This window comes from Panthera pardus, unplaced genomic scaffold (genome assembly GCF_024362965.1).
Source record: "Panthera pardus isolate Hobbes unplaced genomic scaffold, ASM2436296v1 HiC_scaffold_2, whole genome shotgun sequence".
Taxonomy (NCBI): Eukaryota; Metazoa; Chordata; class Mammalia; order Carnivora; family Felidae; genus Panthera; species Panthera pardus.
Window position 1 is genome coordinate 98,180,130 of NW_026526765.1, and position 25,940 is coordinate 98,206,069.

General features: G+C 40.6%; 2 protein-coding genes across 5 annotated transcripts in view; one reads left to right on the forward strand and one right to left on the reverse strand.

Moving 5' to 3' along the window:
* IQGAP2 (IQ motif containing GTPase activating protein 2) overlaps positions 1-25,940 on the reverse strand; it is a 293,312-nt gene that overhangs the window by 77,459 nt on the left and 189,913 nt on the right. For 2 of the 3 annotated variants that reach the window (XM_019462972.2, XM_019462973.2), the window contains 2 exons: positions 24,238-24,362; positions 11,461-11,624 (listed from right to left, as the gene is read on the reverse strand). In XM_019462972.2, the coding sequence (XP_019318517.2) occupies positions 11,461-11,624; positions 24,238-24,362 (289 nt within the window). Of the gene's footprint in view, positions 1-11,460; positions 11,625-21,111; positions 21,168-24,237; positions 24,363-25,940 lie in introns of those variants that run through there. The other variant, XM_019462975.2, reaches the window with a different exon arrangement.
* F2RL2 (coagulation factor II thrombin receptor like 2) lies at positions 411-6,540 on the forward strand. Of its 2 annotated transcripts, none has more exons than XM_019462977.2 (2): positions 411-595; positions 4,425-6,540. In XM_019462977.2, the coding sequence occupies exons 1-2, from the start codon at positions 532-534 to the stop codon at positions 5,495-5,497; spliced, it is 1,137 nt and encodes a 378-aa protein (XP_019318522.1). In that variant the 5' UTR covers positions 411-531; the 3' UTR covers positions 5,498-6,540. The 2 variants fall into 2 exon arrangements, with proteins under 2 accessions (XP_019318522.1, XP_019318521.1); XM_019462976.2 differs by having other exon boundaries at positions 412-595; positions 4,419-6,540.

Consider the following 25,940-nt stretch of genomic DNA (forward strand, 5'->3'; position numbering starts at 1 on the left):
TAAGAATTAAAGTTTGAAAGAGAGGATTCAGGAAAGGCTAATTTCTGATAGCTCAGTTATTCAGTAGACATCACACTCTGGCACCGTGTTTTTTAAATGGATAAAAATGAGATATAGGACAGTCAAAACTAACTGCTGCTCGGCCTCTATGTTCAGCTTACTTCTGTAAGCACTCACTGTGTACTACCTGCATTTTTTCAACATGTCAAAGTATACGGGGTGGGAATTAGAGCATCTACGCAGAAGGAACTGTTAGGGGTGGGTAAGAGTTAAATGATTTGCTCCAGGAATAAAGTAACGTGTTCAGAGACTCAGCCTGAGTCACGCAGCCTGCAACATGAGCACTGTCACACCCTTCCCCTCCAGAGGCCCTGGGCAAGCTTCCCAGTCTGCGGAGCATGCGACAGACAGCACGCTCTACGGTGAGAACAAGGGTTCCCTTTGCTGTTCACACACGAAACCGAGGGGAAGCTGTGCTCCCTAATTTTACACGTTTAATAACATTTGAGAAACGGGACTCAGGTCACCAAGATGAAAGCCCTCATCTTTGTAGCTGCTGGAGTAATGCTTCTGTCGCCCACTTTTTGTCAAAGCGGTAAGCTCTTTTCATACGGGGTAGGTCGGGGGGTGGTGGTTTGTGTTACAAGGGCAAACGGAACTAATTTTCTTCGCGCTTCACACAATCTGCAACCTGAAAGGCAGAGTTTGAGGTTTGTTATGAAAAGGCAGCATCTTGGAAGGAAATAGCTATAGTTTGTTTGCTCTGTTCAGACCTTGTCGAAGACCAGTGTTCTCTGCTTAGATTTAAAAACCTGTGGCATAGTCAAGATTTTAACTCCTATAATGAAGTCACGGATCAAACTTCATTGTGACAAGATTCTGATCTTCTAAGAATTTCCTCTGATTCGGCAAGACAGCACTTTTTCAAGAGATTTTCAAAATTCCTATGTTTATACCTTGTCTTGGGCCACAAGTAGGGAAAACAAGAACAGTACCAGAAAGAATGAGTGGTCCTCCAGTAAGTAATGCTAACAGGTTACTGTTTCTTAATGACTTTACCATGGAGTTCTCCTTACAGTCACATGATCTTTTAGTTTTTAGAAATGAGATCTCCCAAATACTATTATTCAACTCTTAATGTGTTTCTTATTTCACTCAACCCAATGTTAGCCTGTCACCTCCTGCTTACTCCAAAATAAACCAATTTGCGCTATCTGTATCCACAACTCTTCTGCTGTTAGGTCACTCTCCAGCCAACATTGTTTGGAGCAGGAAAGCTGGGGTGAGGGACAACGATGAGACAGAAAAAATAAAAAATTAACAAAACTAAACCTCTATAGAGGAATGCTGCTTCAACAGGCAGGTGAAATCGCCAAGGTGGTTGTGGGAGAGTACTAAGCATTCAGAGGAGCAGTGGGTGTGGGATTCACGAGGAGTGAGCGTTCTGGGTAGGGGTGAACCCAAATGCAGCAGAAGGGGGCTCCTTCAAGGTGCTGGTGGAGTTTGGTGCAAGTGAACAGGGGGCATTTAAAGGCGACAAAGTAAGAAGCAGGGCATTTGCTTTCTTCCATGGGGTGGGGGAGAAATGAGTAAAAAAACCCCATCGTCTAGAGGCTGAAGTCTGGTCCCCTTGGATCAGTCCCTTTCCAAGGCCTTTGCCCAGAGTAAAAACATTTTAGAAACACTATGCCAAACGGAAGCCTGTATTAAGAATCCAAACAAATTGAAAAATATGTCAAATTTAACAATGAGTACTATTTTGAAAGCACACCAGACTCTAGGCACTAAAAGACTTACTCAAGTCAAGCCAGATCTGGAATTCTCATGGAAAAAGGAATCGAGGCTTTTTCACAGCCACTGTTTACCATGTTTTTAGGCACCATGTCTTGCTCAACCACAGGAATTTTCTGAAAACTGACAAACACTTCATTTCAACAACTCTCTTATCAGATCTTGAAAGGAAATAACTTGCACAGCATGTTCTTCAGCCACCATTTTCCAGCTTTGGGCCTAATTCTCAAGGCATTTCTCTTTGGGTAACATCAAATTTAAGCATTTTTCAAAATGCGAGAATGAAGAGAAGGATGTGTGTGGCTGAATCCAAGTGTCACCCAACCCCATCCTCAAAGTTCACATCTAAACACAGGCAGAGAACACTTCCCAGATATTTCTTTCTTTTTCGTTAATCTATCTTCCTTTAAACGACACCTTAACACCACCTCCCTGTCCCTACTTGTTCAGGCAATACTCTGTTTTATACACTGAATTCAGTTTGTGCAATCTCAAGGTTATGAGGAAGGCTTCAATTTCACCTGGGGGCGAACTGCTAGAGATTAAAGCAGGAAGAGAAACTGGCTTTGAATGAGAACCAGGTTACTAAACACTAACCCCAAGTGCTCAACACGTAGGAATTCAGAAGTCATGTGAAAAGACGTAACTGGCAGAACAATGGCATTTTAAATTGGTAAGTATGAGGTTTATATTAGGCATTAAAGTCCATCTTAGAAATCTGAGAGAATCCACTTTATGTACGTGTCAAAGATTTACGGAAAAATTATATAATGAGAAACAGGTTTGAGGAGTAAGGTCTACTGTGTTTTTGAAATTGCTCTTGCATGAATTAGGATTAAAATTAGCATGCCAATGAATGCCCAATATATAGTATAATTTATAGTATGTAGTGGTTGCATCTCTATTCCTTTTTGTTCCATTTCTGAATTTTTCCTTGGTTTTTTAAATGGAAATAGAGTTGCCATACAATGTTACATTGGCTTCAAGTGCACAACATAGTGATTGGACAATTCTATACATTATCTCGTAAGTGTAATTACCACTTGTTACCATACAATGTTAATACATTATGGACTATATTCTCTATTCCCCTCTTTTCATTTTTCTTCCTTTGTCTCCTCTATGCTTGTCATTTGTCCCATCTTCTTCCCCAAAATCATCTAGAGTAGACGCCTCCTAGTCATTTTTGCCTCCTGCCTCTCCCTCATTGCCACCAAAGCCAACTGGATGCCAAGTCCCTCTAAGCTGCCATCAGTTTCCAGGGTTCACTTCGCCTTTCTGCTGCCATTGCTCTAGATCGTTACTCTCCATCTTGAGTTTCAATGACTACAGTAGGCTCCAGATCAGTCCCCCTTGCCTCTAATTTCTTCCCTTTTCAGTCTCTACACTGTCACCCAAGTCATCTTAAATATAAACCAGATCACAGTTATATTAGTATGCTATTGGTGCTGCAACAAATTACCACAATTGTAGTGGCTTAAAACAATACAGATGATACTTCCGGAGGTCACAAGTCCTGAAGTCAAGATGTCAGCAGGGCTGTGTTCATTCTGGAGGCTCTGGGGCATAAGTTATTTTCTTGTCTTTTGTTTTTTTTAGCTTCTAGAAGCTGCTTGCATTCTTGGTTTATGGCTCCTCTTTTCATCCTCAATGCCAGCACAGCACAGCATTTTAAAATATCTGATATTGACTCCCTTGCCTCCCTCTTATAAGGAGTCTTATGATTACATCTGACGCACCTAGCCAATCCAGGATACTCATGCCATCTGAAGATCCTGAATCACATCTGCAAAGTCCCTTTTGCACATAAAATAACATATTCAAAGGGTCCAGGCATTAGCAGGTGGAATCTTGTGAGGCCATCGCTGTCTACTATAATGGCCACGCCTCTGTTCACAATTTTGTATGTGCCTAAGCCCAGCATCTGAGAACGGAAACATGATTTCTTTCGAGTTTTTTTCTAGTTAAAGGTCTTTCAGAGATTTGGCTGTATCCTACCCTTTCATCTGTAACCTACCCTGTCATCTTCTTTCACACACCTTATTAGCTTAAGACAATGAGTTTTTGTGCACCCTTTCCACTGGTCTGACAGTTTGAAGACAGGGACAGAGTCTAACACTGTACCACTGGCATATAACATGCAATAAACATTTGTCAAATTAACTTATCTGACATTGCCAGATCCCATGCCAGCCCATGTATCTTATTCATCTATTAAATTTCATCTATGAACCTTGCTCATCTTTACCTCTTCCTTGACATTCTGCTCCAACATTTAAATCTGTTAACCACTGTCTGAATGTCTATACAATTTACAGCCAATATGATATTGGTCTATAATGGTTTGATGTGCTATTATTGCTCTTGCCAACGGTATTATAAACTTCCTGCCTGCAAGGAGTTGCCATCTAGTTTTTGCTCCTGCATGGGCTAGCACAGTGCTGGGGCATACGATATATATACTAAATGCATTCCTGCTACTTACCAGATTTATAGGGATTTGCGAAAATAAAAATGAACCTAAATTCTACAACTACAGAAACTATGTAGATAAAACTTTTAGTTTCATTGTGTCCTGAACCACAGCCATGGGCTCAGCAATAATTCATATTAATACTTCTTCTCAGTTACAGGCATGGAAAATGAAGTACACAACTTGGCAAAACCAACCTTACCTATTAAGACCTTCCGTGGGGCTCCCCCAAATTCTTTTGAAGAATTCCCCCTTTCTGCCATAGAAGGCTGGACAGGAACTACCACAACTGTAAAAATTAACTGCCCAGAAGAAAGGGTTTCAAATCTCCACGTGAATAATGCTACCATGGGGTACCTGAGCAGCTCCTTAAGTACCAAACTGATACCAGCCATCTACATCCTGGTGTTTGTAGTAGGTGTGCCAGCCAATGCGGTGACCCTGTGGATGCTCCTCTTCAGGACCAGATCCATCTGTATGAACATCTTCTACACCAACCTGGCCATGGCAGACTTTCTTTTTTGCATCACACTGCCCTTTAAGATAGCTTACCACCTCAATGGGAACAACTGGGTATTTGGAGAGGTGATGTGCCGGGCCACCACAGTCATCTTCTATGGCAACATGTACTGCTCCATTCTGCTCCTCGCCTGCATTAGTATCAGCCGCTACCTAGCCATTGTCCATCCTTTCACATACCGAGGTCTGCCCAAGCGTACCTACACCCTGCTGACATGTGGACTGGTGTGGGCAACGGTTTTCTTATACATGCTGCCATTCTTCATCCTGAAGCAGGAATATTACCTTGTCCAGCAGGACATCACCACTTGCCATGATGTCCACAACACATGCGAGTCCTCATCACCCTTCCAACTCTACTACTTCATATCCTTGGCGTTCTTTGGATTCTTAATTCCCTTTGTGGTCATTATCTACTGCTACACAGCCATCATTCGGACGCTTAATGCATATGATCACAGATGGTTGTGGTATGTTAAGGCGAGTCTCCTCATTCTTCTGATTTTTACCATTTGCTTTGCTCCAAGCAATATTATACTCATCATTCACCACGCTAACTACTACTACAACAACACTGATGGCTTATATTTTGTCTATCTCATAGCTTTGTGCCTTGGGAGCCTGAATAGTTGCCTAGATCCACTCCTTTATTTTCTTATGTCAAAAATCATAGATCACTCCACTGTTTATCTTACAATGGTGAAATCACCTTAGAGAACAAGGAACGCCATCTGTGAAAACACACCTTCTTGGGACGATACATGCCTAGTGCAGAGGGTTCTACCCTCTAACTCCATTCTTGAGCTCCTAAGAAATACTGCCTCAAAATAAAACACTACAAAAGCACTTTTTTATTTTAATACTTTTTCAGGATTTTAAGAGTGTCAGTGCAGAAGAAAAGATATCATCATCTTTAGGGCAACTGACACACTTGCCTGATGGTACTTCAAGACCTTTAATTCTCCATCTTCCCTACTTCCAGTAGGTTTCAACCCTACATGTCCTGGAGGAGGAGGTGGGACAAGGGCGAAGCACAGGGAGAAGCTAAGATCTCAGTTCTCAGTGTTTGGCGTCATTTTTGATTCGTCTTCCTTCTCCAACTCTCACACAGGTGGTCCCTCATCAGCTCACTCGAAGTGATTGTTATCACTAGGGGCCATTACCTTAGTCCCACATTTGCCTTCTAACCATTCTTTTCACTGCCAGCCTATTCTATTTCACTGGCCATTGCCAGATTAATCTTCCTCAGATCATACTGAACACATCACTCAAAAATCCCAGCTCACACAGTGCCAATGATTGTTCACTGTTTTGGAGTAAGTTATAAATCTTTAGCCTGACATTCAGAGATAATTTTCCAACTTTACTTCCCAATAAACCTTGCCTGCAAAGTAGGCACCAGCCAAGCTTCTTGATTTGCTATAATCTTGACTTCTCCTTTTTGCTCTTGCTTCTCTAACTGTAAAGCTGTTTTTAACATGTTTGCCTTAATTCTTTCCATCTCTTAAAGTCTTCAATGGACCATTCTCAAGCTAGAAGTTCATTTTTCTCATCTCCCTTTCTTGTATTTTTGACATTTATATACAAATATTAATTTCATAAATACTTATTAAACACCCTGTATAGTAAAGAAGGGGCTACTCCTCTCCCTTCTTTAGTCTCCTGTAGACCCAAGTCTTCTCAGGGTTTGTGGGGCCCAGATCCATGCTCTGTATAACATGTTGCTGAGTGAATGAATAAAATCTCAAAGCAGCAAAGCAGTATGAAAGCCCATTCAATTGTTACTGAGAAGGCAAGGTACCTTGTATGACAAGGGACATTATTTTTTGGTTGGGCATGTAAAAAAAAAAAAAAAAGACATAAGCTAGAACACACTCATAAAATCATTTAAAAGTTTTGGGCGCCTGGGTGGCTCAGTTGGTTAAGCCTCCGACTTCAGCTCAGGTCATGATCTCACGGTCCGTGGGTTCGAGCCCCGCGTCAGGCTCTGGGCTGATGGCTCAGAGCCTGGAGCCTGCTTCCGCTTCTGTGTCTCCCTCTCTCTCTGCCCCTCCCCCGTTCATGCTCTGTCTCTCTCTGTCTCAAAAATAAATAAACATTAAAAAAAAAATCATTTAAAAGTTCAAAATAACAAAACATTAAAAAAATTAAAAGAAAGGGGGGGGTGTCTGGGGGTCTCAGTCGGTTAAGCGGACTTTGGCTCAGGTAATGACCTCACGGTCCAGGAGTTCCAGCCCTGTGTTGGGCTCTGTGCTGACAGTTCAGAGCCTGGGGCCTGCTTCAGATTCTGAGTCTCCCTTTCTCTCAGCCCCACGTTGGGTACACAGATTACTTGAAGAAAAAAAAAAATTTAAAAAGAAACCTAAAATAAGTTTTAAGATGACAGAAACTTCAATGAAAGTAATTGGTTTCTGCAAATAAAGCCATCATGTGTAATACAGTTTCACATAAGAGAAAAATGTAGTAATATTCACTTGTTAAAAGCACACAACTCTTGTGCAGTAAATATATATATAGCAAAACAGAATGTTTTTGGGCATCTAATTCATAAAGTCTCAAGGAAAGCCTTCAATTTTAAAATAGCTCACAATTCACTGCCTCTGGTGAACAAAGTGTGTTTTCTGCTAAGTATGTGCCAACATGCGCATTACCCAGCCTTTACCCTGAGACAAAAGGAATTTGGTTTCTACACAAGGTTACACTTGAAATACTATTAATGAGGAGCAAGAATTCTCACCAGCTTAAATCCCTGTCCTCAACCTTTGATAAAACTGGCCATCTGTTCCATGCAGATGTTATCCATTGTCATCGTTTTTAAAAATTCTTTTTATTTTAGAGAGAGAGGGAGAACACATGAAGTGGGGGGGGGGGGGGGATAGAATCTTAAGCAGTTTCCATGCTCAGCATGGAGCCCAATGCAGGGCTCAATCCTATGATCCTGGGATCATGACCTGAGCCGATATCAAGAGTCAGACGCTCAACCGACTGAGCCACCCAGAGCCCCTCCAATGTGATCTTTAACAGCTGTATGTTTTCGCACAAGCTTTACTTTATACTGGCAATACTAGTAATATAATTTTTTTTCTATTATTTTCAAGGCCAGATCTCGGGAAGGCAAGGCACAGAATTATCTCCATCAAAACACAACCGCAACTTCCAAGCATCCAAACCACAAATGTTAAAAAACACACACAGATGGGGCACCTCGGTAACTCAGTCAGTTAAGTGTCTGACTTTTGATTTTGGCCAGGTCAGGATCTCAGGGTCATGAGATCAACTCCTGCTGGGCGTGGAGTCTTCTTAATATTCTCTCTCCCCCCACTCTCTCTCTCAAAAACAAAAAACAAAACAAAAAAAACCCACACAGACACACATACACACACACATAGACCTCATCAAATAAGCAAAGAATCAGTTTTTTTCCCCAGGGAAAAAACAGGCAGAGAAAAAAAAAGTTTCAAAATTAATGGGCAGAAAAAGAAAATGGTGTTTAAAAATAGCAATTAAACCAAATCATATTCATTGCTTGGAACTGTTTCATTGCTTGGTAATGTTTTAAATCTGTTAGCTCTTGCCAATACAATTCAGGCTCCTCATTTTATAGGCCGAAGCAGTTTAATTCCAGCCTGAGCTAGAACCCAGATCCTTGGGCTCATATTTAATGCTCTATTTCCATTACTAAAGCTGCTGCTCTTACACTTAGGAAGCAAGCCTGACAGACAGATGGCAAAGTGGAGACACCCAGCAAAGGCTTCTAAGTGTCCTGGTGAGGTCCCACGGCACTCCATCTTGACCTAAAGCTATCAGATTGGAATGCTCTGGAAGGGACTTGCATAGCCTGCCTATGAAAGATTTGTGGAGTCAAGGACAAACCGCATGTGGCTGTGGGCAGAGAGGAACCTAGGTCTATCTCTATCCTGTACCCAGAAGATCCCACGTGCGGTTTGTGGATGCAACAATTTGTGTGTGTCTAGCAAGGACTTTGTGACACAGACATCACTCAGCCCTTACCTGGGCAACCGCTGGCACCCACAATAATATTAGCTACATTATTTCAGTATTTTTTGGGGGTGTCAAGCTCCATGCAAAATGCTGAACACTCAAACACATGTGTATGTTCACAATATAATTATATATGATTACATGTTAATATAATCTATAGAAATATAAGTACGTGAACATCCAAATACACTTTATTACATCTGTATGTTACTCTTAACCCCTCACCATGATCCTGTAAGATAGGCACTATTATATCCATTTTACACGTGTGGAAATGGAAGTAAAGAGAATTCAAGGGACTTGACTAAAATCTCTGGTTATTTTGACAAAGCCAATATTGGAATGGTGCCTGTCTGTCTCCAAAGCAAGTAACTGTATCTTCCAATGCTGACAAGTGTGCCTCGGGCCACAGTCTTGGCTCCATCAGTGGGGATGGCAGGCAGAGACCCATTCTCCCCTCCATGGGGTGTGGGGGCACAAGGCTTGGGTTTCAGTTTCACTCTCCTATTCGCTGGCCCGCTATTTATTGACCAGTCCCGTTCCTTTCCATCAGATGAAAGGGCAACCAGCCACACAGCTGCTGTGAGGGTCAAATGAAGATAAATAATGTGAGGGCACCCCTAAAGCACAGGGGGTACGGCAAGGCTGCTGCCATCCCCATCAGAAGGTTAACAGTACAAAAGTCCCCGCCTTGGAGGGATGTTTTTATTCACCTTTAATGAGGCAGTTCAGTAGTACATACGATTATATGTGCATATGTATGTAACATATAAATGTAAATAAATATGCACATACATAAAAAGATATACACTTTAATTTTTATTAAAAATACTTTTGCATAGGTAATACATGGTACAGAGTTTATATTAAAAATTTATTTTCTTCTTCCCTCACCACTCACTTCTCTTTGCCAGAGTCAACACTTCCCTATGCTGCTGGAGACTACATTATGCCAAAATAATTGCTAATACCTTGCATCAAAATGAGCTGCCTTGAAGGGGGAACACCTCAGCCGGGGCAGTAGGTCCTATTCCACAAACTAAGTTACCACTTGGCCCTTTGTGAGTTGTTTACATTTTTTTTTTAAGTTTAGAAACATTCATCATGTAATACATGTACTCTCTAAGAAAGTAAAATCCCAACAGCACAAAAACAGAGAAAACAAAGAAGTCTCCCATCTACACCAGACTTCTAGTTCACCTTCCAGGTGTTTCCTTCTGGAAATAATTTATGCACATGCAAGAGTATGTTTATTATGGGTGTGTATCCCATTTTCAGGCACGTGGAAACATTTTTTTTTTTTGTTACTTAACAATATACATATTGAAGATTATCCAATATAGATTCACTCAATTTTTTTGACGACCACAGAGTATTTCCACTATATGGATATACTGCAACTTACTTAACTGGGCCTCTCTTGAAGGATATTTATATTGTTTGGGGTCTTTTGTTATTACAATGCAACAATAAACATCCCCTTCCCTCTGCCTTTATAATACAGGTTTCTGAATCCAATGGACCAGGGCATAGTTGCAGAACTCATTACTTTTTGGATAGTTCTGGATACATTACTTAGCCTAAGTTTCATTATCTGTAAGTGATGATAAGGACATTTAACCCACATGGCTGTTATGGATTATTATGAGGATTATATGAGAAAATATGCATACAAATACGGAGTATCATGCCTGGCAAACAACAGGTGCTCAATAAATGTTTGTTCTAATCAAAGATGCTGTTCCTGATTCAGATGAGGCAGTTTCTGGGTTGTAAACACCTATACAGAGAAGACCTCCACTCCTTGAGGTTTTGGCTTGCAGCTGGAGACATGGCATCTATGAGTGGGGTCGGTTCCAGGGAGCATCTCTCTCTCACTCTCAAGGAACAGATCATAAGCTTCACCACTCAGCACCCTTCCAACACTGGCCAGTATCTGTGGAACACCTCCTAACACCAGTCTAAGCTCTGCAGCATGGAAAAAATCCTGTGCTCTTCAAAGGGACTGTGGCCAGGTCAGTCTCTTCCTGTGCTGAGAACAAACCAGGCTCACACCTGCCCAGCACTGTATTCCCAGCCTGCACCATCCTGCTTTCCGCCCACCTAACCAGCTCCTCCTTCCCTTCCAGGGGCAGCTCCTGTTCTCTCTCCCTGTCCACTCCTCTTAGGATTCTAGCCCACAAAAATCCATGGTCTCTGAAGTACTCAGTGCATACCTTGTTTTCACACTGTGTCACATACTCACCTCTACTGTTATTTAACTCCTATATAAGAATGCCCACTACCTCCATTTCTAAGCATCTTAAGAAGGACAGAGATCTTCAAATGTCATGCGTTCCTTCTACCCTTTTTCCCTCTACCACACACTATCCAGTACACTATGTATACAGTATGTGCTCAGTAAATAGCGAATGAATTGGAATCTGAACAAGAACTCACCCATCAGTGAGGTTTTAGTTAAAGTAAAAGCAGTGATTAGCTCTGGAGCCAGCTTCCTGCTCATGTTTGACACCAGGATAAAAATAGCCCTATTATTTCCATTTTGGTCCACAGGCAATTGTAGGAAGAGTATCTCATAAGCCGTAGGCAAAACAAATCAAGAAAATCCTCCCTCTCAGCCGTTCTCCCCCCACCCAGTCTGTAAATTTAAAAGCAACAAACCTACTAAGACTCACCATGAGTTTCTGCATTTTAGCATGGTATAAAACATCCTGGTAGTGCTGGGCGCAGTCTGGATCCACATCTTTGATCTTAGCAGTAGGTAAGAGCAGAGTATCTAAAGTTTTCAAAGCATTCCCTTCATCAATAGCTTCATTGATGTACCCTACAGCTACGATTCCTAGGGCAAGAAAAAAAGTTTTCCTCCTAAGTCACAATACATCATAAGTTCTCTAGAATCACCTATAAGAAACATGGAGTTAGAAAGGGGGTAGGGAACCCCCTGCACATAAGAAAACCTCTAAGAGCTAATAAGCAGAGCTAAGGCTGCAGGATACAAGGTCAGTGTACAAAAGTGTAGAGTATTTCTACACACACTCAGTGTACGATGTGAAAATGAAATGGAGGAGAAAATTCCATTTGGAATAGATTCCAATCACAAATACATTGTAACTACTTAAATCATAAACAGGAATAAATTTAACAAAAGAAGCTCGAGACACGTACGCTGAAAACCACAAAACACCACTGAAAAAAATTAAAGATGACCTAAATAAATGGAAAAATCATCTCATGTTCATGGATCCAAACAATACTGTTAAGGCGGAAATACTCCTCAAACTGATCAATAGATTCAGGGTAATCCCTATCAAAATCCCAATTGCATTTTTCTTTCAATTGACAAGCTGTATCTAAAATTCACATGTAAATGCAAGGGACCAAGAATAACCAACACAGTGTTGAAAAAAGAACAAAACTGGAGTTCTCTTAACAATTTCAAAATTTACTACAAAGCTACAGTTAATCAATACTGCATGGTGCTGGCATAAGGATAGATGTACGGATCAATGGAAAAGAATTTAGAGTTCAGAAATAAACCCTTACATTTGTGGGCAACTGATTTTTGACAAGACTGCCAAGACAACTCAACAAGTACAAGTCTTTATAACAAATGGCACTGGGACAACTCGACATCCACATGCATAAGAATGAAGCTGGACTCTCTACATCAGAGCCTACACAAAAAAGTAACTCAAAATGGATCACAGACTGAAGTGTAAAAGCTTAATCTACGTAACACTTAGATGAAAACATAGGAGTAAATCTTTGTGGCCATGGGTTAGGTGCTAGTTTTAATAGTGACACCAGAAACACAACTAAAGAAAAAAAATAAATACATGGGATGTAAAAATGCAAACTTTTATGCTTCAAAGGACACCAGAGAAAGTGAAGGCAATCTACAGAATGGGGGAAAATACTTGCAAATCCTCTATGTGATAAAAGACTCGTACACCTTATATACATGTATACCAGATATATAAGGAATTCTTACAACTCAACAATAAGAAAGGAAAACCCAATTTAAAATGGGTAAAGGCCTTGAACACACACTTCTTGAAAGAAGATATACAAATTGCTAATAATCGCATGAAAAGATACTCAATATTAGTTATCAGGAAAATGCAAATCCAAATCACAATGAGATACCACTTCATATCCACCAGGACGGCAATAAAAATAAGACAAACAGTAACAAGTGTGAAGATGTGCTGACACTGGAACTCTCATACATTGCTGGTGGGAATAGAAAATGGTAGTCATAATGGACAACAAGCAGTTCCTTAAAATACTAAACAAAGAATTACCATGTGATCTAGCACTTCTACTCCTAGGTATATACACTTAAGGGAACCACAGGTTCACATAAAAACTTAGACACTATTCTACTTATATGAAATATCCACAATGGGAAAATCCACAGAAACACAGCAGACCAGTGGTTGCGGGTGGGGGGAACGGGAGGACAGGCAAAGGGGAGTGACTATACAAAGTATCTTCTCGGGGTGATGAAAATGTTATGAATTTAGATAGTGTGATGGTAGTACAACTTTTTAAATCCAAAAAAGTCACCATAAAAACAATCAATGGGTCAATTTTATGGTATATAAATTATATCTCAATGAAGCTGTTATAAAATGGGAGGACAACTTTATATACAAGTAGCAGGAGGAATGCTAATGTCTAGTGTAAACCTCACTTAGATAGCAGTGTGAAGGCAATGAGTGACAGAACCACAGGATAACAGAGCTGAAAAAAATTAATGTCGAGATGTACAGAAAAAAAAACTGAAATACAAAGAGGTTTGGATATACATTCTATTCTTCAGATTACTTTACCACTTTGTGAAGGATGCCAAAACAGAGATAGTTCTAAATCAAACAATTCCCTATAGTATCAGTAGAGTGAATTTCCAGGTCCATACAGTCCAATACTGTCCAAAAGAACATTCTGTGATGATGAAAACGTTCTCTGACTGGGCTGCCCAATACACTACATGTAACTATTAGGCATTTAAAATGTGGCTAGTATGACTGAAGAACTTAATTTTAAATTTTATCTAATTTTAATGATTAAAGTAGCTGCACGTAGTTGGGAAGTGTAGATAGGCCTCCTAGAGATTAACAGTCAGACATGTTTTTTAAGATAGTTTTAAGGTTTAGTTATGACTAATTACTATCACAAATTGTTTCTATGAAACCACCTGGTAAAATAACATCTGGAGCCCTAACTCATGGATATGCCAAAAGAATAATAACCGTATCTACCAGCTCAACCTTCTACTATCTCCATCATACCACAGGTTCTTAGGACATAGACTAGAAGGTCCAGGAAAGAAAAATACAGAGCAAAGTCATGGAACTTGACAAATTTTTGCAACACCAGCAAAGGGTATCTATTTGGAGGCCCATTCTCCGTACTACATTATTAAAAATAAATTATCAACCAGTCATAAAATACTACAGTATATGCAAGAATATACTTACATATAGTAGACACATGAACAACGTGGGGGTTAGGAGCACCAACACCCTGTGCAGTCAAAAATTCAGGTATAGGGAAGATGGCGGCATAGGAGGATGCTGGGGTCACCGCGTCCTGCGGATCACTTAGATTCCACCCACACCTGCCTAAATAACCCAGAAAATCGCCAGAAGACTAGCAGAACGGATTCTCCCAAGCCAAGCACAGATGAGAGGCCCACGGAAGAGGGTAGGAAGGGCGGAGAGGTGGTGCGCGCTGCACGGACTGGCGGGAGGGAGCTGGGGCGGAGGGGCAGCCTGCTGGCCAAGCAGAGCCCCGGAGTCTGGCTTGAAAAGCAGAGGGGCCGGAATGCGTGGGTTCTGTCAGCCAGCGGGACTTAACATCTGGAAGGTTATAAGTAAACAGCTCTGCTCAGAGAACGGGAGGGGTGGAGGACAACGGGAGGGAGAGTTGTTGAGTCCTGGACAACAGAGCGCAGCATGGAGGGGAACAAAGGCGCTGGCCAGCGCCATCTCCCTCGCCCATCCCCCAGCCAAAACCCCAAGGGAACCAGTTCCTGTCAGGGAACTTGCTTGCACCTCGCAAACACCGAATGCTGTGTTTCTGTGGATTCATCCCTCCGGCGGGTCTGACTCCCTCCCGGTGCCACAGGGCCCCTCCAGAAGCGGATCTCTGAAGGAAAAGTGAGCTGAGCCTACCCCTCCTGCCCCTGTGCACTTGGTGATCCACCCCAGCTAATACGCCAGATCCCGAGCACCACAAGCCTGGCAGTGTGCAAGTACCCCAGACAGGGGCCACACCACCCCACAGTGAATCCTGCCCCTAGGAGAGGGGAAGAGAAAGTACACACCGGTTTGACTGTGGCCCCAGCAGTGGGCTGGGGGCAGACATCGGGTCAGACTGCGGCCCCGCCCACCAACCAAGTTATTCAAGACAGCACAGGGGAAGTGCCCTGCAGGTCCGCACCACTCCAGGGACTATCGAAAATGACGAAATGGAAGAATTCCCCTCAAAAGAATCTCCAGGAAATAACAACAGCTAACGAACTGATCAAAAAGGATTGAAACAATATAACAGAAAGTGAATTTAGAATAATAGTCATAAAATTAATCGCTGGGCTTGAAAACAGTATAGAGGACAGCAGAGAATCTCTTGCTACAGAGATCAAGGGACTAAGGAACAGGCAGGAGGAGCTAAAAAATGCTATTAATGATCTGCAAAATAAAATGGAGACAACCACGGCTCAGATTGAAGAGGCAGAGGAGAGAATAGGTGAACTAGAAGATAAAATTAAGGAAAAAGAAGAAGCTGAGAAAAAGAAGAAGCTGAGAAAAAGAGATAAAAAAATGCAGGAGTATGAGGGGAAAATTAGAGAACTAAGTGATGCACTAAAGAGAAATAATCTACGCATAATTGGTATTCCAGAGGAGGAAGAGAGAGGGAAAGGTGCTGAAGGTGTACTTGAAGAAATCATAGCTGAGAACTTCCCTGATCTGGGGAAGGAAAAAGGCACTGAAATCCAAGACGCACAGAGAACTCCCTTCAGACGTAACTTGAATCGATCTTCTGCACGACATATCATAGTGAAACTGGCAAAATACAAGGATAAAGAGAAAATTCTGAAAGCAGCTAGGGATAAAAGTGCTCTAACATATAAAGGGAGACCTATAAGACTCATGAACGATCTCTCTGAAACTTGGTAGGCCAGAAAGGAATGGCAGGAGATCTTCAATGTGAGGAACAGGAAAAAATATGCAGCCGAGAATCCTTTATCCAGCAAGTCTGTCATTTAGAATAAAAGGAGAGATAAAGGTCTTCCCAAACAAACAAAAACTGAAGGAATTCGTCACCACTAAACCAGCCCTACAAGAGATCCTAAGGGGGATCCTGTGAGACAAAGTACCAGAGACATCGCTACAAGCGTGAAACCTACGGACATCATAATGACTCTAAACCCATATCTTTCTATAATAACACTGAATGTAAATGAACTAAATGCACCAACCAAAAGACATAAGGTATCAGAATGGATAAAAAAACAAGACCCATCTATTTGCTGTCTACAAGAAACTCATTTTAGACCTGAGGACACCTTTAGATTGAGAGTGAGGGGATGGAGAACTATTTATCATGCTACTGGAAGCCAAAAGAAAGCTGGAGTAGCCATACTTATATCAGACAAACTAGACTTTAAATTAAAGGCTGTAACAAGAGATGAAGAAGGGCATTATAGAATCATTACAGGGTCTATCCATCAGGAAGAGCTAACTATTATAAATGTCTATGCGCCAAATATGGGAGCCCCCAAATATATAAAACAATTACTCATAAACATAAGCAACCTTATTGATAAGAATGTGGTAATTGCAGGGGACTTTAACACTCCACTTACAGAAATGGATAGATCATCTAGACACACGGTCAATAAAGAAACAAGGGCCCTGAATGATACATTGGATCAGATGGACTTGACAGATATATTTAGAATTCTGCATCCCAAAGCAACAGAATATACTTTCTTCTCGAGTGCACATGGAACATTCTCCAAGATAGATCATATACTGGGTCACAAAACAGCCCTTCATAAGTATACAAGAATTGAAATTATACCATGCATACTTTCAGACCACAATGCTATGAAGCTTGAAATCAACCACAGGAAAAAGTCTGGAAAACCTCCAAAAGCATGGAGGTTAAAGAACACCCTTCTAAAGAATGAGTGGGTCAACCAGGCAATTCGAGAAGAAATCAAAAAATATATGGAAACAAACGAAAATGAAAATACAACAATCCAAACGCTTTGGGACGCAGCGAAGGCAGTCCTGAGAGGAAAATACATCACAATCCAGGCCTATCTCAAGAAACAAGAAAAATCCCAAATACAAAATCTAACAGCACACTTAAAGGAAATAGAAGCAGAACAGCAAAGGCAGCTTAAACCCAGCAGAAGAAGAGAAATGATAAAGATCAGAGCAGAAATAAACAATATAGAATCTAAAAAAACTGTAGAGCAGATCAATGAAACCAAGAGTTGGTTTTTTGAAAAAATAAACAAAATTGACAAACCTCTAGCCAGGCTTCTCAAAAAGAAAAGGGAGATGACCCAAATAGATAAAATCATGAATGAAAATGGAATGATTACAACCAATCCCTCAGAGATACAAGCAATTATCAGGGAATACTATGAAAAATTATTTGCCAACAAACTGGACAACCTGGAAGAAATGGACAAATTCTTAAACACCCACACGCTTCCAAAACTCAATCATGAGGAAACAGAAAGCTTGAACAGACCCATAACCAGCAAAGAAATTGAATCAGTCATCAAAAATCTCCCAATTAATAAGAGTCTAGGACCAGATGGCTTCCCAGGGGAGTTCTACCAGACGTTTAAAGCAGAGATAACACCTATCCTTCTTAAGCTATTCCAAAAAATAGAAAGGGAAGGAAAACTTCCAGACTCATTCTATGAAGCTAGTATTACTTTGATTCCTAAACCAGACAGAGACCCAGTAAAAAAAAGAGAACCACAGGCCAATATCCCTGATGAATATGGATGCAAACACTCTCAATAAGATACTAGCAAATCGAATTCAACAGCATATAAAAAGAATTATTCACTATGATCAAGTGGCATTCACTCCTGGGATGCAGGGATGGTTCAACATTCGCAAATCAATCAACGTGATACATCACATTAATAAAAGAAAAGATAAGAACCATATGATCCTGTCAATCGATGCAGAAAAGGCATTTGACAAAATTCAGCACACTTTCTTAATAAAAACCCTTGAGAAAGTCGGGATAGAAGGAACATACTTAAACATCATAAAAGCCATTTATGAAAAGCCCACAGCTAACATCATCCTCAATGGGGAAAAACTGAGAGCTTTTTCCCTGAGATCAGGAACATGACAGGGATGTCCACTCTCACTGCTGTTGCTTAACAGTGTCGGAAGTGCTAGCATCAGCAATCAGACAATAAAAGGAAATCAAAGGCATCAAAATTGGCAAAGATGAAATCAAGCTTTCACTTTTTGCAGATGACATGATATTATACATGGAAAATCCGATAGACTCCACCAAAAGTCTGCTAGAACTGATACATGAATTCAGCAAAGTTGCAGGATACAAAATCAATGTACAGAAATCAGTTGCATTCTTATACACTAATAATGAAGCAACCGAAAGACAAATAAAGAAACTGATCCCATTCAAAATTGCACCAAGAAGCATAAAATACCTAGGGATAAATCTAACCAAAGATGTACAAGATCTGTATTCTGAAAACTATAGAAACCTTATGAAGGAAATTGAAGAAGATATAAAGAAATGGACAAACATTCTGTGCTCATGGATTGGAAGAATAAATATTGTCAAAATGTCAATACTACCCAAAGCTATCTACACATTCAATGCAATCCCAATCAAAATTGCACCAGCATTCTTCTCGAAACTAGAACAAGCAATCCTAAAATTCATATGGAACCACAAAAGACCCCGAATAGCCAAAGTAATATTGAAGAAGAAGACCAAAGCAGGAGGCCTCACAATCCCAGACTTTAGCCTCTACTACAAAGCTGTAATCATCAAGACAGCATGGTATTGGCACAAAAACAGACACATAGACCAATGGAATAGAACAGAAACCCCAGAACTAGACCCACAAACGTATGGCCAACTCATCTTTGACAAAGCAGGAAAGAACATCCAATGGAAAAAAGACAGTCTCTTTAACAAATGGTGCTGGGAGAACTGGACAGCAACATGCAGAAGATTGAAACTAGACCACTTTCTCACACCATTCACAAAAATAAACTCAAAATGGATAAAGGACCTGAATGTGAGACAGGAAACCATCAAAACCCTAGAGGAGAAAGCAGGAAAAGACGTCTCTGACTTCAGCCGTAGCAATCTCTTACTTGACACATCCCCAAAGGCAAGGGAATTAAAAGCAAAAATAAACTACTGGGACCTCATGAAGACAAAAAGCTTCTGCACAGCAAAGGAAACAACCAACAAAACTAAAAGGCAACCAACGGAATGGGAAAAGATATTTGCAAATGACATATTGGACAAAGGGCTAGTATCCAAAATCTGTAAAGAGCTCACCAAACTCCACACCCGAAAAACAAATAACCCGGTGAAGAATGGGCAGAAAACATGAATAGACACTTCTCTAAAGAAGACATCCAGATGGCCAACAGGCACATGAAAAGATGCTCAACGTTGCTCCTCATCAGGGAAATACAAATCAAAACCACACTCAGATATCACCTCACGCCAGTCAGAGTGGCCAAAATGAACAAATCAGGAGACTATAGATGCTGGAGAGGATGTGGAGAAACGGGAACCCTCTTGCACTGTTGGTGGGAATGCAAACTGGGACAGCCACTCTGGAAAACAGTGTGGAGGTTCCTCAGAAAATTAAAAATAGACCTACCCTATGACCCAGCAATAGCACTGCTAGGAATTTACCCAAAGGATATAGGAGTACTGATGCCTAGGGGCACTTGTACCCCAATGTTTATAGCAGCACTCTCAACAATAGCCAAATTATGGAAAGAGCCTAAATGTCCATCAACTGATGAATGGATAAAGAAATTGTGGTTTATATACACAATGGAGTACTACGTGGCAATGAGAAAGAATGAAAAATGGCCCTTTGTAGCAATGTGGATGGAACTGGAGAGTGTGATGCTAAGTGAAATAAGCCATACAGAGAAAGACAGATACCATATGTGTTCACTCTTATGTGGATCCTGAGAAACTTAACAGAAACCCATGGGGGAGGGGAAGGAAAAAAAAAAGGTTAGAGTGGGAGAGAGCCAAAGCATAAGAGACTCTTAAAAACTGAGAACAAACTGAGGGTTGATGGGGGGGGGGGTGGGAGGGAGGGGAGGGTGGGTGATGGGTATTGAGGAGGGCACCTTTTGGGATGAGCACTGGGTGTTGTATGGAAACCAATTTGACAATAAATTTCATATATTGAAAAAAAATCAGGTATAATTTTTTACTCCCCCCAAATTTAACTAATCAGAGCTTACTACTGGCTGGAAGCCTCAGTAATAACATAGTCAAGTAACATGTATTCTTACAATGAGTAAGCCAGAGAAAAGAAAATGTTAAGAAAATCCTAAGAGAAAATATATTTAGAGTACTCTACTGATTAAAAAAAAAAACCCGTATAGTTCAAACCACGCTGTTCAAGGGTCAACTGTATATGCACACACATATACACACACACACAAACGGGGTTTTTTCACTTCCCAGCTTAGTGCTGATGTACAAGAACTAGGAAAGAAGGTCAACATTAACAAGCAGTAAGTTTTGAAAATAAATATTCCTAAAGCCAAACTCACTATTTCTCATTCTGTCAGTTATTTTTTCAAACACAATCATAAGTCACTTTACAAATGTGACATGCTATGGAATAAAGTAGTTATAATTTTTAAGAAGTATCTTCATCCCGATATTCATACGCTAAGAATGAAGAGATTTATCTGTAGAAGAAAAGGGATGATCTAAAAGGCCAGAAATTATTCTAGATTCTAACACTTAAACATGTTTGAAGAAAAAGCAAAAATAGTTCCCTAACACTCAAGTTACATGATCTGAAAACATTGGAAGAACTCAGGAAAGTCTAAGTACTATCCACATACAAGGTATTATCGTTTTACCCTGTAGTAGTTACAACCTGGAGAGCATGGGATACTTCATATCATTCCCTGGACATGAAGTCTCTTCGGTAGACTGTTCCAAATACTTTTAAACACCCCATCCAAAAATGATCTTAACAGAACTATGTCTGAGAAAGAGAATATGTGTTCCTAATGGCCAGTCACCTGGGACTGAGTGCATTCCAGCTGACTTGGTTGAAACCACTTGTTTAAGTTTTTGTTTGGTATGTTTCTAAGAACACAAGCTACTGAGGTCATAGTAAATGACCTCACAGGACATGTAAGACCTACCCAGAAGCCACCAGGGCACATGCGCATCACTTCCTCTGTTTATAAAAGAAGGGAAAATCCCATTGCTGAGCCCCAGTTCATGACCCACTTCTTTAAACCATCACAGAGACTATAATGTTCTATTCCAGTGAGACAGTGGATATTCTCTTACAGCTCATGCATTTGAGATAGCAGATGAGTTAACCTACAAAGACAAGTACCTACTAAATTAAAAAGCAAAAATTCAAAGAACAAAACTACCTTGTTTAGGCTACGTGGTTAAACTGATGCTCCTCTCTGGCTCTAGCAGGAAAAGTGAACTTTCCAGGAAGAAATCAACAGAGCCTCCAAGTCTGAGGAAATGCACTTAGCATCTTCTCTATTAAATGCACCTTCCACATTTAGCATTTCCATTAGCTGTGGTACCTTATCCACATCACAATTCAGACACAGGATTAGACCTTGAAGTGTGTGTGTGGCAGGGTGGGAAGGGTAATACACTTTCAAGGTGTCCATGAAAAATCCTTAGCTCTTTGGGGTGGTTTAATTACTATACTGTGCAATTTATGTCTGTTCACAATGGTGTATATTTTTATGTAGCTTTTAAAACAATTACATAAACAGAGGATATCACACTCAAGAATTCAAGAACTTTGAACAAAAATACCTCATTGTGACCTAATAAAACAAACCAAAGCACAGAGAAATTATATATTCTGCACTGAGTTCTCCAAATTCTAGAAAGGAAATGGGATAAAGAAGTCTCTGAAATAACTATTGTGGTTATGGCATATGCCCTTCATGACATGATAATCAAAGGAAATATGATAACAGCCATGTGACGTACAGCCCATGGAAAATACATGCAGTGTAGATGCCTATACAGACAAATCGATACCAATCCAAAGATACCAATCCAAAAATATTTCTGCTTAGATATAACACCCACCTAACAAAAAGCCATTCTTTTGTTAAGTGATACAAATGTTACTTGTTTTTCTTTTCCTAAAAAAAAGCAAAAGCTCTACTGGATAGTCTGCAACAAAATGGCATCCTCCACCCTGCTTTTTAATTAACGTCCAGAATGGGAGTAAAAGTACAACCATTTAGCACTGAGAACTAATGCACCTTTGCCATAAAAGCAGCACATATAGAAATTACCAAAGGCCTGGACTGTGGGTATTGCCAGCAAGAACTAGGAAAAAATGAGAAAACAAAGATGGGACCTGATTCTTAGTTTTGCTTACCGAAACAGAGGAGTCCTACTCTTGAATTGCATTAGCCAAAGCACTCAAACAATTGCTGCAGGAAACTCAAGAGTGTGCAGCTGGGAGTCAAGTAGCAGGGCAGGAGGGCAGGGGGCTGGGGGTGTGAACTTTGTAACAGGACATACACTAGTGTCCGTCCAGACCAGACGATATCAAACATCTGCTCACATTAGTGTTTCCCTCTTGACTAACATCTGGCAAGAACCACCAGCGACCAAGGCAACGTGTCAGAAAAAAGCTAAGTGGGCTGTGTGCAAACTGTCCGATTGCAGGGATTCCAAAATGTCTCAAAGGACACGCAGAGAGGCAGCAGCAAGCTGTGTGGTCAGAGAAGAGGAAATTTAGACTTATATAACTTAAAAAGGACAAAATGAAGAAACTGCCTGGATATATGTGTAACAGTGGCCCATCTGTGAATATGATGTCAAAGCAGCATATCTGAATACATGTTATCTATTAGGCACCTAGAGTAAGATGGTTAACAACAACAACAACAACAACAACAACAAAACAAACGCTGCCATGATACTGGGCACAGGGCTCATAGCAAAGAGTAAAGAAAGCAAAGCAGATTATGCAAATGCAATTAAATAACAAAGTCATATGTTTTTATCTAGACAGGGATTTTACTATCCCAAAGTTAGATTCTGCCTTAGAAGACCAGACCTAAGACCTCACCAAAACGCACTAGAACAGCCTAAACGTGTGAGAGAACTATCTGCCTATTCGGTCAGCAAACTTAGAATGAGTTATAGGTCAAAGATGGAGGACAGAGGGGAGGTCACGGACATCAGCGATCTTAATCTAAATGTTGCTGACAAATCAAAGAGCTCAGAGGAAGCCAAAGATGATGGTGCTAGTTTGTTTTTATGATGAAACAGACCACGTGGAACTTGAATGTGATAGTTCATGCTACAGGAAAGCAGTGACTACACTGATTGCTTAGTTACAGAGCTCTTGATTCCACACTCTGTTTTTGCAAGGAAGAGGCAAATGATAAGGAGGCAAGTGTATCTTCAAGAAAGCATGTTTCAGAGCATATCTTCTTGGGATTGTCCATTTTCACGCAGGTAGCTCATAATTTCTAGATACACAGTCAATCATCAATCATGGTATGTGATCCTAAAGCAACAGTTAGTTTTTGTTCCAATTTCTCCTTAGGGTAGGAACATGTTCAAACTTCAAAAAAAAAAAAAAAAAGCCCAAATAAAAGATCAAAATAAAGTTGAGCATCTAAAAAATTGAGTTATGGGGCACCTGGGTGGCTCAGTCAGTGAAGCGTCCGACTCCCACTCAGGTCATGATCTCACCGTTCGTGGGTTCGAGCCCTGTGTTGGGCTCTGTGCTGACAGCTTAGAGCCTGGAGCCTGCTTCAGATTCTGTCTCCCCCTGTCTCTCTGCCCCTCCCCTGTTCATGCTCTGTGTCTCTCTCCAAAATGAATAACATTAAAAAAAATTTTAAAAACTGAGTTAACTAGAGTATTCACCTGTGAAGTATAAATAAGAAAACATGAGGACTTCTGTTTACATATTTTTATCCCATCCTTTTATGTCTTTTTATGTATGCTTTGTAATGCATATACGGTGACACAGTATAACAGGCATAAAATTTATATATACACATGCGTATCAGGGAAGAGTGCTCTCTTGGGGCTCCATGAGCAAAAATCTGCATTCCTAATCTAGGGAACTAAGTAGTCCAGAAACCTTAGCTGCTCATTATACTATGTGAAGGAACATGTTCCATACTTACGATCGTTTTCTTCTTGAATTTGAATATTCACCATATCTATACACTTCTGAATTTCATTCCAGCTTAAATTCTCTTGCCCTTGGGATAAGGCTTCCAGCTTCATGGTGAATAGTGCATTTGTGTAACTGTGGAAGAGAAGAGAATCATTAACACTAATCAGAGACACTCACTCTTTGTTCATTTTGTGCATCTCAAATTTGGCACATGGCCAAAAGTAGATGCTATAAGGTTAAAAAGGAGAAAGACACATGAAATGTTCTTTCACACACCTTTGTGAACATACAACAAGCTCACTTATATTACATTTTTTTTCTTAAAGATACTTTATGTACAAATGCTGTTTTTTTTAAAATTTTTTTTTTTAATGTTTGTTTATTTTTCAGACAAAGAGAGACAGAGCATGAACGGGGGAGGGTCAGAGAGAGAGGGAGACACAGAATCAGAAACAAATGCTGTTTAATGAAAGTACCTCAAAATCCAACCTTGTACCCAACTTAAGCAAAAAAAAACCAAAAAACAAAAAAACCCTTGAAGTCCTCAACTCTACGAAACTGCTTTCTTCCCCCTCAGTTACTAATTTTCCTTGCCTTTGCATGTTTTGACTCTGTTGAGGCTGTAGGTAATTTTTTTTTAAGTTGGCTCCAAGCCCAGCATGGAGCTCAACGTGGGATTTGAATTCACAACACTGAGATCAAGCCCTGAGCTGAGATCAAGAGTCAGATGCTTAACCAAGTGAGCCACCCAGGCATCCCCCAGATAAGTTTTATGTGATAAAATTCAGAATTACCATGGTTCTCAACCATGGTTCTCAACCCTTCTCATTTTTCTTGTTCCTTCCAGAAACCCTGATGAATAACACACATTTTCACTATACATTTTCTTGATAAGGTGGTATAGGGGTTGAATCAGAATGTTGTAAAATCCCTCCTCACCTGTCCATTTTTCGTAAGGCTCCACAGCACCTACTGAAAAACCTCCCTCTGTGTCCAGTCACTGCCACGGCACTCTTATACCTCATTTCTGACCTCTGACCCTCTTTATTATGGAAAACAGAGTTTGGTCAACCACCTCAATTACTTGCCTTGGTTGGGGAATTTTAGGGAAAAAAAATTATCCACCTTGATATGTTAAGAAACTGTCATTTCTCAACAGTCAATTTTCCCAGTTAAAAATCACAGAACCAATGTTGCAACCGTAAGCTACCATGAGCTACTCTAGCCTAAAGTAAAGAAACTCAATAGTTTAGTTTGCTTTTGCATTGCACCATGGAAATAAAGATCAGTCTTCTACGTACATATTTATTCACTATGCATTTTGACTTCTGAATAGCATCTTTGGATTGCTAACAGCAGAGGTTAAAAAAAGGAACCTCACGTTCAGTTTATTTTATTTTTTTTAACGTTTATTTATTTATTTTTGAGAAAGGGAGAGACACAGCATGAACAGGGGAGGGTCAGAGAGAGGGAGACACAGAATCTGAAGCAGGCTCCAGGCTCTGAGCCGTCAGCACAGAGCCTGACGCGGGGCTAGAACTCACGGACCGCGAGATCATGACCTGAGCCGAAGTCGGCTGCTTAACTGACTGAGCCACCCAGGCGCCCTAATAACATCACGTTCAGTTTAAAATTGTTTTCCTGGGACGCCTGGGTGGCTCAGTCAGTTGAGTGTCTGCCTCTTGGTTTCAGCTCAGGTCACGACTTCAC

What these genes read in the sequence shown, in the direction of transcription:
- F2RL2 (XM_019462976.2), top strand. Translation starts at nt 532, where the DNA reads ATGAAAGCCCTCATCTTTGTAGCTGCTGGAGTAATGCTTCTGTCGCCC. An exon ending in GCCCACTTTTTGTCAAAGCG is followed by an intron (nt 596 to 4,418) that starts GTAAGCTCTTTT and finishes ACTTCTTCTCAG; the next exon opens with TTACAGGCATGGAAAATGAA.